This window comes from Barbatula barbatula (genome assembly GCF_947034865.1).
Source record: "Barbatula barbatula genome assembly, chromosome: 3".
Taxonomy (NCBI): domain Eukaryota; kingdom Metazoa; phylum Chordata; class Actinopteri; order Cypriniformes; family Nemacheilidae; genus Barbatula; species Barbatula barbatula.
Window position 1 is genome coordinate 28,441,444 of NC_136764.1, and position 14,395 is coordinate 28,455,838.

General features: G+C 42.0%; 1 protein-coding gene across 3 annotated transcripts in view; it reads left to right on the forward strand.

Annotated features, from left to right (window-relative positions):
• Positions 1–13,430, forward strand: part of adcy1b (adenylate cyclase 1b) — a 99,780-nt gene extending 86,350 nt beyond the window's left edge. For all 3 annotated transcript variants that reach the window (XM_079452387.1, XM_079452385.1, XM_079452386.1), the window contains 6 exons: positions 2,836–2,952; positions 6,093–6,239; positions 6,322–6,420; positions 6,512–6,626; positions 6,756–6,880; positions 11,659–13,430. In XM_079452387.1, the coding sequence (XP_079308513.1) occupies positions 2,836–2,952; positions 6,093–6,239; positions 6,322–6,420; positions 6,512–6,626; positions 6,756–6,880; positions 11,659–12,009 (954 nt within the window). In that variant the 3' untranslated portion in view covers positions 12,010–13,430. The remainder of the gene's footprint in view (positions 1–2,835; positions 2,953–6,092; positions 6,240–6,321; positions 6,421–6,511; positions 6,627–6,755; positions 6,881–11,658) is intronic.
• The last annotated feature ends 965 nt before the right edge of the window (positions 13,431–14,395 follow it).

Genomic DNA, 14,395 nt, shown 5'->3' on the forward strand with positions numbered 1-14,395 from the left:
GTCATCTCTGATCCTTTTAGCCGGATCGCTATGGATATTGTGGTGCCATTAGAAAAGAGCATTGACGGACATCGCTACATTCTAGTAATCTGTGACTACGCCGTGAGGTAGCCTGGGGCCTTCCCACTTCGCTCCATCACGACACCCAAGATCATTCATACCCTGGTTCAACTCTTCTCCAGAGTCGGCATTCCCAAGGAAATCCTGACGGACCAGTTGACAAACCAGTTCACATCATGGCTGACGGGGCAGCTGAACAAACAACTGGGAATAGCTTGTAACTCCCTACCACCGACGAACGGACGGTCTTCTGGAGAGATTCTACCAGACTCTCAAGAATATGATATAGAAGGTTGTTACAGACACAGGACAAGACTGGGACAAGTGGCTACCGTTTTTTCTCTTTGCTTGCAGAGAAGTCCCTCAAGCTTCTACAGTTTTCTTACTGTTTGAGCTTCTTTATGGGTGGCATGTGTAAGGACCGCTGGAGGAGAATGATATTATACAATATATTCTAGAGATGATGGAACGTCTAGACTCTAGAGCAATACAGAGAGGAAGCAAGAGAAAACCAGCAAGCCAAACAACAATTACAGAAACTAGGGTACGATTTCAAGGCGATGACAATTGCAACAAGGACAGAAGGTGTTACTCCTACTACCCACCTCTTCAAACAAGCTGCTGGCAAAATGGCAGGGCCGATACAGTGTGGTCTGGAAGAAGGGGCCGGTAACTTATGAGGTTCACCACCCTGAAGTCTGCTGAAAATGTGCAGTTTGCCAATTAAGCATTTATAGATGCAGGTTGTAAGAGAACCTTATGTGAACAGCTTCAGTTTTTCACTGAAATTGGACAGGAAGAGCACACAACTGGTAAAAGTCATCATGTCAAACATTCCATTGTGTAATAAGCATTAGGATATATCCCAGATTCTTTTCAAGCTAGCAGTCACCAGTCCAAAAAAGCCACAACTCGATACGGTTGAATAAGCTAACTTTAGACCAATCTCAAATATCCCTTTTTAATGTAGCCTTAAGTCAAATATGTACACTTCTGCATGGAAATAGCTTATTTAAGCTTATTTTGGCCCAACCACAGCACAGAGACAGCAATGCTTAAAGTAACTAATGATCTTCTTGTAGCATCTGATCGTAGCTTCTTCTCTCTTCAAGTCCTACTGGACCTTAGTGCAGCTTTTGACACTATAGAACACACCATTCTAATAGATGGACTAGAAAATTATGTTGGTATTGATGGTCAGGCTTTAGCCTGGTTTAAGTCTTATTGATCCAACCTTTAACACTTCGTTTGTCTAAATGATGAAATGTCGATTAAATTCTGTGTGCCACAGAGATCAGTTTTAGGTCCGACCCTTTTTTCACTGTACAATTAGGTGACATTTTCAAAAAACTTTATGTTGATGATACCTAGCGTTTCTCAGAACCGTGTAATGCTGACCAGTTTTCAAAGCTTAGTGACTGTATTAATTACAACGAAAACTGGATGGCCAACAACTTTTTAATACTAAATTCTAACAAGGCAGAGGTTTTAATTATTACACAGAGTACCGGTAAATATAAAACAAGTAGAGTGCAACATTTCTTTAGAGCAGATATACCCAAACTAGGGCCCCACTCATTCACGAAAAGGGGACATAGGGACAAAATGTAATTTACTTAAAAAATTTTTGGGGATAAAATCTCCTCCAGTGCTTTTGTATAAACTCCAGCTCTTTCAAAATGCAGCAGCCAGAGTGCTTACTAGAGCAAAGAAATTTGACCGTATAATCCCAATTCTACTATCTATCCAAAGGCTGCATAATAAAGGGACAGTTCAGGACAGTTCACCCAAAAAAAAAAATTCTGTCGTCAGTTACTCACCCTTGCGTTGTTCCCAATCTGTTTAAATTTCTTTGTTCTGATGAACACAGAGAAAGACAGTTGGAAGCATTATCATTTATATAAGCCCTATTGCCCCTCAGTGTCATGGTGAACTATTGTCAGACTACAATCCTTCACACACACTGTAGTCGTAAAGCCTCTGGTCTGTTCATATTTCCCAGTCTTTCAAAGGTGGTCAGTCTTGTTATTACTTGGCTCCTAAACTCTGGAATAGCCTCCTCAGCCATGTTCTGGATTCAGATTTAGAAACTAGACTTCAGTTTAAAACTAGACTAAAGACTCAACTTTTTACTCAAGCATTCCTCCAATCCACAGTTTAAACAAGTATATTCCGCAACAAAGTTAGCTTGTAAGAGTGACACAAACAGCTCCATCATACTGTTTTAATTCATTTCACTTTCTTCGAGCGACCTCTACGCTAATATCAGTTAGTTTGTTTTTCATGTCTCGTCCTCAGGTTCCAGTGGACCCCCGAGGCTGTCAGTCCCAGCTCCGGTTCTGGCCCGATGCTCATCCCATTTCAGCCAGACGCTTTTGCTTCTGTCACATGATGATGACTACAGACAGATCTTTTGTCCACCATAGCCAGAATAATATTGGACAAACCTCACATAAATTATTCCCTCTGTAGTTTCAGTAGTGTTAATAAGAAAGAATAGCAGAAACTTATTAAGTGCACATTTACACCATAAGGGTAAAAATTTATATAATTGTCAACTGGAGATTGTTGTGAAATGGGTAACATTACATTGTGACTACCATTCTGGAATAGGAATTTTAGAACAGTTTGAGCTGTATTGGAAATAATGACAATGTTAGAGAGCGTAAGTTGAGTAAACATGATGGATGTTCGCTACTCCTGTCTCGTATGCTTTACTGTTTCATTATTCTGACTTATTTTGGAGAGTTAGTTAGAGATGTATTATTTTTTTAGGCAGAAGAGGAAAGAGATGGCATGGAAAAAGTAAAACTTGACAACAAAAGAATTCTGTTTAACCTGCTGCCTGTACACGTGGCTCAACACTTCTTACAGTCAAATCCGCGAAATATGGTGAGTCATACATTGACTAAGAATGTTTTTGTGAACAGAACATAAAGATTTCCTTGAAAATAAGCAACAGATGATTATAGGAACATTCAATCAAATATAGTATAGACCAAATTATTGCAGATATAACATTGTTCCAAATGCTATAGATCTAACAATTCGCTAATTTCCTTGGTGCAGCCTGTGTATTTTTACAGTTGTTTCTAATATAAGTGCTGCACTTACAACAGCAGTTGCATTCCCTTGTGATGGAAATCGTCACCACATCGCCATGGCAACGCTAGGGGAACATCTTAGCATGACTACATCTGAAGCACTTACTGTAGGTCAAAACATCCAATCGCGAAGCGTTACGTCAAAGGCGGGTGAAGTATGGACCAAGAAGATATAAAAGGGCATCCGGATTCTGTGTTTTTCAGCTTTTGATGCCTCAGCAAAGTGATCTCTGTGTGGTGTGTGTGTCTAAAGTAGTTGTGAAAAAAGAGATAAAGATATGCAAGACCTGTGTGTAGTCTGTTTGGTGGTGCAGCATGCACGGGAAGCTCTCGAAAGGGCATAATGTGCACACTGCCGAGAGGTTTAGGTAGGCTCGTAAGCAGGCGGTGGAATTCAAGCACAATCTTTTCACATCTCCATCTTTCCCCAACACAAGAAGTTCCTGAGGTTTTCATTTAGGAGCATAGCGTACCAGTATACCGATCTGGCACATTAGGAGCCCGGACCAGGAAAGACTCAATTTTGTCTGTCCGGTTTGAGTTCTGGACACCTATGTTCAAATGATCATTGGAGGAGATCTGAGCAGATATTTTTGTGCTTTGGTTCACTAAGAAGGAGAATCCCAGCAAATAATTAAACTCTAAGTAGGTGGATAGTGGATACTAACTCACTTGCGTATGAAGTTAACTGTAGACGCTCACCTTTAGCCATGAGGGCCCACTCCACTAGGGGGAGGTTAAGACCTTAGGGTTAGGCATTTCTCTCTAAGAGGTCTGTAACACACACAGTAGATATGCCGCGGATCGGGCGGATGACGTGACGAAAAATTATATTTTAGACTCTAGTCGAGTCTATGAAGACTGCTTGTTATTATCAGAGATGGCGACGCCGGCGAAGGAGGTACGTGACAAACTCATAAAAGGCACTGTGCCTGAAAAAGACGCCCTCCCCGCTCTCTTCCCGTGCATTCAACATTAACGGGAGTCTTCAGAACAGCATCGTCCTAGTCGTCACCCTGACATGGCAGTGCGTAGGCTATAGTTAATTAGCCTATAATGTTAATGACTTGTTATTTTATTTGAGCTTTCTATCTATTTGCTAAAAAAATAAGTGAAATGGGCATTCATTAGAAGTAGGCTAAATAGCAGCCTGCTGAAATTCTTTGCCAAAATGCGTTTTCTATTAGGCTACAATGAAAATATTGTACAGTAGCCTATCAGATAAGGTCAGGTTTGCCGAAGTGTGTTTAATTTAGTCTATTTATTTATTTATTTTTGTCCCTGTGCGCCGATCGGAGTTCACTGCTGATATTCTGAGGTAAGAGCTTTCTAGTCTTGCGGCTGTCATCAGAAGTGCCTTGCATCGCCCAATCAGCTGATGGTTTGCTGGTGCAGTTTTGAAAATTGCTCAAAAACGTTGTTGCAGATGGATGGTGGACGGATGATGAGTTTTGTGATGCAGTTGCGGATTAAATAATAGCCCATCCGCGCATCTGTAACACACAGTTCACACACGCATATGGAAACATGGTGACATGGGCATTTTGTTCCCATAGCGCTGCCATGGCGACGCAGCGACAATTTACATCGAAAGAGAGTGTATCAGGTTAAATCTGTAACCCTGGTTCTCTGAGAAGGCAACGAGATCGTTCCCTTGCCATACTCCCTGCATCCCTTTAAACTATTTGTTTATGCACTTTTCTAGCTAAAACGTCGGTTCAGGACGTAAATATATGTATACATGAACATACCTTGTCCATATGTCACTCGCATATGACGTATTGCTTCACGGTTGAATGTTTTGACATACTGTACGTGCTTCAGACGCAGTCAGGCTAAAGCATTCCCCAAGAGTTGCCATGGCAACGCAGCATCTAGTTCCCTTCTCCGGGAACCAGGGTTACAAATACGTTAATTTTTTCACGTTAATTTGCAGCGTTAGTGCGATTAAAAAATCGATAGTTGAAAAATGTTCAGTTGTGGAAGAATGCTCAGATCATCAATGTCACTTTTACTTAAAAAGTGCTGTGCAGTGCAAAAAATCACAGTGCAGGAGGGGCAGAACAATGCCAAATTGGACACACAGCTTTTAGATGCTCCTAATACAGACAAGACCAGGTGGGTGGTGGAGCAGTGGTGAAATGAGTTGGTGTAGGGCCAGGTCCATGCTGTGGCAGAAACAAAGACTTACCAAGGAGGACACAAAGACCACCAGAGATGAGACAAAGACCACCAGGGAGGAGACGAAGAAAACCAGGGAGGAGCTGGCACCGGAGCAGAAGATCATGAGGATGAGGGAAAAGCCGATGGCGAAGCAGACTGTACAGGCGGCCAGGGTGGAACAGGCTGGATGGCCAGCCGGGTAGGATCCGGTGCGTTCAGGGGCCACAGTGGAGCTAGTATCCAGGGGGAAGCTGGTATCCAGGGCGGAGCTTGGGAGTGCATCATCTTGGCTGCGTCAAAGTTCAGAAGGGCTCTGAGACGGACATCTTAACTGAGTCAGAGAACATAATGGACTCAGGAATGGCTATTTTGATTGTATGGTGCACAGGGGACTCATGTTTACCCATCTTAGCCATGACAGGGAGCACAGGGGACTGGAATAGTCAAACCCGTGTACAGCCCAAATGCACAACAAGGCCATAGCCACCACAGGCAGAGATGATTCCAGAGGCAGGACCCATGGACATGCGATGGGCTCTGAGAAGGCAGCCATCTCGTGCACTTCCCTAAGACCTCGGAATACTAGCTGCTCATGCCGATGTCAGCAGCGGGTCCATCCAACTGGACAGAAACAGGGCTGAACCATAACCAATGCAAAGTCCAATTTTATGGTTCAGAAGGGTGTTAACGAGTGCAATATGCTGAAGACATTTTGCCATATTACAATAATGCTCATACTTTGTTTACATTATTTCCATATAACAGGATCTCTATTACCAGTCCTATGCTCAAGTAGGGGTTCTTTTTGCATCCATTCCAAACTTTAATGACTTTTACATTGAGCTGGATGGCAACAACATGGGCGTAGAGTGTTTAAGACTCCTTAATGAGATCATCGCTGACATTGATGAGGTCCGTTTAATGCTTTTCTCCATTTTCAAATATATTCCTGTTAATAAACTGAGTTATGACTGACATATCCAAACTCTTGCAGCTCATGGACAAAGAGTGCTACAAAGATATTGAGAAGATCAAAACCATGGGCAGCACGTATATGGCAGCAGTTGGATTGGTGCCCACCATTGGAACCAAGGTCGCCGAATCACTTGACAATAATAATAATAATTATAAACTACATAAAAATGCTAAAATTCCAATATATTTGAATTTTCACTTCTTTATAGGCAAAGAAATCCACTGAAGCCCACTTAAGCACAATAGCAGACTTTGCCATTGAAATGTTTGATGTCCTTGATGAAATCAACTACCAGTCATATAATGATTTTGTATTGCGAGTGGGTAAGTTCTGGAAACATATTCCATAGTATATTATTGCAACTTGTCTGTGCAATCATTTCCTAGTCTGTGTTTTTTGTTTTGTTTGAGTAATTGGTTTTATTTTTGTAATATTTCAATTCCATTTACCAGGTATTAATGTAGGCCCAGTAGTAGCAGGGGTAATCGGAGCTCGAAGACCACAGTATGACATTTGGGGGAACACAGTAAACGTTGCCAGTCGCATGGACAGCACTGGTGTCCCAGGAAAGATCCAGGTACTGTCAGTTAAGCAGTTAAGATTTTTGTCTGCAGCAAACAAAGGTTTCCTTTATAGATTCACTCAGTTTCAACAGTACTTTATTAAAATAAATTTTTTGCACGACAATGTCAAGCTCAAGGCCACTGTAAGTAAAGAGATGAGGAGATGAACAATTCTATAGCCTTCCCTCTCTGACCTAAAATCGCTTCGGGCATTGCTGATGTTACTTTTCAGAAATTTCTTCAAGAGTGAAATAAGAAAATGATCTCAAAAGAGGTGTTAAAAAATAGAAATAAATATATAAGTGATGCACAATATAGAATTTTTGCAGATATGCTGATATTTTTCCAAGTCATTTGTAAGTCTGATGTAAGTCTTTTTTGGGTTTTTTTCTATAATGACCTTCCCGAAAATAGCCACCAGATAGCCGCTGTTAAATAACAAACTTATTGCATGCTTGTGAAATATGAATCATGGTTGCTTGGACTATAAACATAAGCCTGACTGATCAGATATTTGGTAGTTTTATCAGAGGATCATATTAACATTTCATATAACTAACATGTCTTTTTATTGGCAAAGCTTATCAGTGAAATTGTTTATATTGGGTCAATGCCGATTTTTAATTTATAAACCAATATCGATCAATAATATTTGCATGTCAATAATATTGTACATCCCTAATGTGTATAATGCTTCTGTAAACACGGTGCTATTATGAGAGCTGCGCTTAACAATGTTTCAGTCTATGTCATGCAAATAACGAAAAGATGTCAGGCGGCTGTATTGCCGGGTGTTGTGAATGCTGACTTTAGCCATTTCTTAGTGAAGCAGAGGAGGTTGAAGGCTTTAATGTCCCTCTGTAACTTGACCCTGACCTGTGTCTTGTTTCTCCCAATTGTTTTCTCTATTTAAACCCCTGTGCTTCTTGTGTTGATTGTTTGGTCTTGTTTCCATTATTGTGGTGTTCTCTTGTGTTCCTTGTTGTTTTTCGGTAGATATACCTTGTTTTGGATTAATAAAGTTACTGCTGCATTTAGATCCTGCCTCTTTTTATTCACTACACCTACATGTTACAAATTAACGAACCGCCTGCAGCAGTTTGCCACCATGTGTTTGTCTCCTCCTCCTTCACCAAGGCTATGTGCTTCTAGCTCTGGTGACCACAGAGCAATGTACTAGGAGTGTTAAGCCAATTGTAATGCATGTGCCACTGCGATTACTCTAAATAGAGAGGGAATGCAACACTAAGTATGGCACAGTGCCTTAGGGGGAAGATGTCAGCATCTTTAGCCAATTAATTTACATTTCTATACAGCATTCAGATAAGTATTAATACAAGTGTGGTGTTTCCATATCGTAACCTCCCTTGGTAGACGTTTCTCAGTTGCCTTTCTGTTTGACTGTCTGATATTGTGTATCATGACAGAACTGGGTTTGAACTTGAGAACCTATCATCTCTGATCATAATGCTAGTCTCCGCCCTGTACATACATTTATAAAAGGAAGATGACATCTGTGTACTCTGTGTTCCTCATGCCCTGTCATTGCGGGGTGCGTGAATCCGCGCTGGCTACCTGTCGTCTCTCGTCAGAACCTGTGAGAGTATAGTGGAGACAATCATCAGAGACTTCAAGTTAAGGAGTCATAGCTTACCGTGCTTCTCGTGAGATCGGCTCTTGACGACCGGCAGCTGCGCCTCGTTGATTCCCACTGTTCCCATGGCAACGCAGATTGCGCTATGGGTGACTCGCCACATCCCCCCCAAGAGTCGACATGGATTGGTGGGACTTCCTGCAGCTAGGCAGTGGGGGCCAAAGGAGGGGTGGGAGACGCATACCTGACTGGGACGTCCCACCTGACCACATCCTTGATAGAACATCGACATTGCCGTGAGAGGCCCCAGCTCTGTGTGTCACGGTGAAGTGGAAGTCCTGGCGCTCCAGGAACCAACGGGTGACTCGGGCCTTCGCGTCCTTTGCTTTAGCCATCCATTTGAGAGGTGCATGGTCGGTCACTAGTGTGAAGCTTCTTCCCAGCAGATAGTACCGGAGCTCCAGGACTTTATGGCCAGGGCCTCCTTCTCCACGGTGGTATATTGAGACTCGGCAGGGGTGAGTCTCTTGCTGATATAGACAAGCGGGTGTTCCTCACCCCCCCCCGAATCTGGGACAAAACTTCGCCCAGGCCGGTATCCGAGGCATCTGTCTGTAAGGTAAAGGGGCAGCCGTAGTCTGGGGCATTCTGTAGGTGATGATGACTAGGCCCATTTCAAGGTATGGAAGCCTTTATCTGCTTCAGGTATCCATATGACTTTCTCCGGCTGCCTCTTTTTGGTCAGGTCGGTTAGGGGACTGGCTACAGACGAGAAGTTAGGTATGAAACATCTTTAATATCCCGGCAGCCCCAGAAAAGCTTGTACCTGGGGTTTTTTCCGCAGTATCGGGGCGTTCCTGATTGATTCCACCACTTTTACTCCATGGAGTACGAATGGGAGCACCCGGTATTGCCAGTGTCCAGTGGGGGTCTTTTCCCTGGTGTCTGAGGCCAGGGGTACCTGCCAATACCCCTTTGTCAAGTCCAGCGGTGTTATATACCGTGCTATATTGTGTTCAACCAGCTCTCATCCTTTCTCATGCGAAACAACCTCCTGACAGCAATCAATCTGGTTTCAAGAGCGGTCCTTCCACAGAGACCGCTGCTCTTAATCATCGAAGCCCTGAGACTGGCAAAAGCATCATCCTTGTCATCCTTGTCATCCTACTGGATCTGTCTGCTGCTTTTGACACTGTGGAACATCAAATCCTCCTGTCTTCTCTCAGTGCTATGGGTTTCTCTGGAAAGGCGCTGCAATGGTTTGAGTCCTCCCTCTCGGGTAGGTCATTCAGACTAACCTGGAGAGATGTGGTCTCCGCGTCCCAACAGCTCTACACGGAGGTGCCACGGGGCTCAGTGCTTGGACCGCTACTCTTCTCCATTTACATGACATCCCTCGGCTCGGTCATTCACTGCTATGCGGATGACACACAACTCTACTTGTCATTCAACCGGACGATCTGACGGTCTCTGCTCGCATCACGGCATGCCTAAGTGATATCTCGCTTTGGATGAAGGATCATCACCTGCAGCTGAACCTTGCAAAAACGGAACTGCTTGTGATCCCAGCCAACCCAAAGATTCACCACAACCTTGCCATTCAACTAGGCTGATCAACTATTACACCGTCCAGCACAGCCAGAAACCTGGGGGTGGTGATCGATGATCGATGATCGGCTTAACCTCACAAGTCATGTTGCCAGCACCACCCGATCCTGTAGATTCATCCTCTACAACATTAGGAAAATTATACCTTTCCTATCAGAGCACTCTGCGCAAGTCCAATGCCAGGCTCTTGTCTTGTCCAAACTGAACTATTGCAATGCGCTTCCGGCTGGACTTCCTGCTTGCACAATCAAACCTCTCCAGATGATCCAGAATGCGGCGGCAAGAGTGGTCTTCAAGAACCGAAGAGAGCACATGTAACTCCGCTCTTCATCAGGTTACACTGGCTCCCTGTTGCCGCCTGCATAAGGTTCAAAGCTATGCTCCTGGCCTACAGTAGGGGACACCGTCTCACTCATCTTCTCTACAGCTCGTTCCATGTGGTCTTGCCGTTTAGACAGTGCTGCTTATGGACAGTGATGTCGGTGAGCCGGCGGATGATTTCATCCATGCTTCCTTCGTCTCCACCAGAAGAGAGTGTGGTGGGTGGAGGAACTATATGCACGACAATACACAGTTTAAGGGCCCTGGAGGGTAATTTATTACAGACGCGGCGGCCCGTGGCCGTCAAGGAAAGCAGGATTTCCGGGTCTGGGAGTCCCGGAAAAGGGTTGTGAGGCTGCTATATGAAGAGCGATTTCATCTGTGAAAGAGATCATTTTACTTCTGGATACACGGCACCAAGAAACTCCGCGTTCTCTATGCGCCTATCTCGCAAGCTGGGCTGTTTAGTGACACCATTGTTAAAGACTTCTACCAGCAGTTACCGGCCGTAAAGCAGCAGATGGAGGCAATAACAATAGCTAGAGAAAGAGACCACGAAGCAGACCTCAAAGTGGCCCTGCTAGAGGTTGTGACATGGCTCGGCATCATGGTGTTCCGTATAGGGACCCCATTCGGTCTCAACAAAACATTGAGAGATTGCCAGAAAGGGAGCTTTTCGGTTACATCTGTTCCCTGATTGAGGGAAGGAGACATTGAGTTCCTAATACCACAAAGCTTTGCCGTCTGCTGCAGTGACTGGAGGATGCCTCCCACGCACACCATCTTCCTTTTATACCCATATGTGCAGGGCAAAGACTGGCATGCGAATGCCATTTGCCAAATTCATTGGCCTTTTGAAATTTACAATGGGAGATGATCTGATCTCAAAATCAAACCCCATTCTGTCTTGAGAATATGTCTCGTATCGTCCATCAGGGAAGTTTATAGTTCTAACCAAGACGTTTTATATATACTGATTATATGCGTTTGTGTGTGTGTGTAAGCTGTATTTATGTTGTTCTTAGCCAAAAACTTTTATTGAACCCATAGTTTTCCCAACCTTTGGCCTCATGAACAGATTTTTGAAACTAATATCAAATTAAAACCAAGATTTATTTTAGTACAAACATAAATATTTTCATGTTACAATGTAACCTTGAGATATGTGTAGCCAGGGTATCTCCTTAAATATGTAGGCTGTGCCAAAAATGTTTAGTTTTTTATTGTTAGCTTTTTCTTTTCCTATTTATGAATGTACCATCTTTTCAGGTTACAGAGGATGTCTACCAGTTGCTTCAGAACAACTATGATCTGGTGTGTCGTGGTAATGTCAGCGTGAAGGGCAAAGGTCAGATGCTTACATATTTCCTGGAGGGCAAAGCCCAGGACACAGGCAACAGAGCACCACATCACACTGGTGGTCTAGAGCGAAGAGTTCATGCCATAGCTCGCAGCAGTAGTGCACAAACCAAGACTGATAGTACCTCATCTGTCACCTCATGCTTTGTTGCTAGGGTTGGCATAAGCAACAACAGCCAAGGGACACACAGCCGCAGTGCTGCCACCTATATACCTACTGTAGAAGAAGGAGAGGAGACCAAAGAGGAAAGTGAGTTGTAGGAGGACAGATCTCAGAAGGACAGAGAAATGTCAGTGAACAAACTGAATGACATATTTGGGACAGAGCTGTGAAGGGTGAAAAACTGTGGATTCCATGATTTAGAAAAACTCAAGACGAGTGAAAATGTTATAAAAACTTCATGTAATGTGGAAGATGTTGGAAGAATGCAAAACTTGTCTTCCCTTTTTGTATAATATCCCTTACCTGATGCTTAGTACTGATGCTTGCATCAGCTTTCTCATTTGGTCAACATTACAGTTTAGTCAATCAATGTTAAATCCAAATTGACCCTTTACTTTTTATGACACAATTTAAGTGTACAATAAGTCCTTTGTTACATATTTCAAGGCTTTATTCTGCACAATTTGTAAGCCTCTTTTAACCCAACGAAGAAAAATGTTTGTCTTTATGATCTTGCTATGCCACTCAAATGACTTATTTTGCGGGTGATGTCATATAGGCTTGTGTGCAGGCTATTGTTCAGATTTACCCAACAGGCATGGAGCTATTTATGCACTGTTTCAAGCTACTTTTTTTAAAGAAATACAGCCTTCGAAAAATCTTATCAATAGTTCATACAGTAATTTTATGTTATTAACATAAATAAAGGTTTAAGCAATAACAGCAAATAACAATTTGAAGAACTACCATTGAGATGTTTAATGTACTATAGAGGAAGGACATAATCTCTAGACTGCATACTATATAAAGGTCAAAGAGGTGTAGTAGTGTTTCAAGAGGGATGTTTCCTTCTGGAACGATTTGGAAGCCAAATGGGTTGTGAGTCCCCTTTCAAGTTTCATGACGTTAAATGCTCAACATTTCTTTTAAACATAAACAGTTTTCATATTCAAAAAATCATGTGTGCACACCTACTGTACAAGACAGTATATAATCACAACGTATAGGGTATTTTAAAGATGTATTTATTTTTAAAGGAAGTCTTCTGTTTCTTAAACTGCAGGAAGTGTGCAGTGTGAAACAATTTTTTTATTAAGGCTCTTATTAAACATCATTAGCCAAAATGTTTAATTTGTGGCTATACTTTTTAAAATATTCCTGAACCATGAGCAGAGCTTTGTGAACATGCTCTATTCGCTAAAATATGTTAGTAAGATTTTAAACAAATAAACACATTATTCCACAATAATGGAAACAAGACCAAACAATCAACACACAAACACAAATGTGAATTTATTATTGAAGTAAATAATAGAAAACTGGTCATAATATTTGCAATCAGTGAAGCTGACATATAACTTGTTAAATTTAAGGTGAAATGCGGCGCTCATCCAATCACAAGTGTAGGAGGGATTGGACAAATACGAACCGGCACATCCTACTGTGTACTGTTGCTGGTATGTGAGTGTATTCCACGGCCTCCCACGTTAATATTTGTTAATTAAAAATCTGCAAAATCAAATAACACATTGCTTCCTCAGATATGTATCGTTTTATAGCAACCAAAGAACCTCACCCCTTATTTACACTGCACACGTATGGGGCATGATACGACTCCAACTCTGCCACCAGTGCTGATCACAGTCAGTCTAGTCAATGACCGTGTTTAGGCAAGGCAAGTTTATTTATATAACACATTACATTAAGGTAAACCAAAGTGCTTTACATAGGAATGAATCACACATTTAAAAATTACACATAATTAAGAATTTAAAATAACAATAAAAAGGATATTTGAAATGTGTATAAAAAGAACAAAATTTTGTGGAAATGAAATAAAAGTGCAGAGGGTGTGAACCAGAAGCGATGCAAAAATTGAGCCCTGTGGAACTACATATCATGGATGTACACACAGATTTATGTTCACAATTCAATTCAATTCAATGCAATTTTATTTATATATCGCTTTTCACAATTTGCATTGTTCCAAAGCAGCTTTACAGGGGAAAAATGAAAAATAAAACCCCCAAAAAAGGGTAAAACACGCTACATGGTGTTTTATATAATAAATTAAATCATTCTAGTAAATAATATCTAATGTCAGCATCTCCTGGTGGTTTATTTAGCATATGTTGCATTAAGTGAATGCTTGGCTGAAAAGATGTGTCTTTAGTCTAGATTTAAATTGGGCGAGTGTGTCTGATCCTCGAATAATATCAGGAAGGCTATTCCAGAGTTTAGGTGCTACGTATGAGAAAGCTCGACCCCCTTTGGTGGATTTAGTTATTCTAGGTATTATCAAAAGTCCTGCGATTTGAGATCTTAGGGAGCGTGATGGGTTGTAGTGTGACAGAAGCTCTGTTAGGTAGGTAAAGGGGCTAAACCCTTTAAGGCTTTATAAGTGATTAACAGAACTTTAAAGTCAATACGATACTTAATGGGTAGCCAGTGAAGTTGATAAAATTGGGGTTATGTGATCGTATT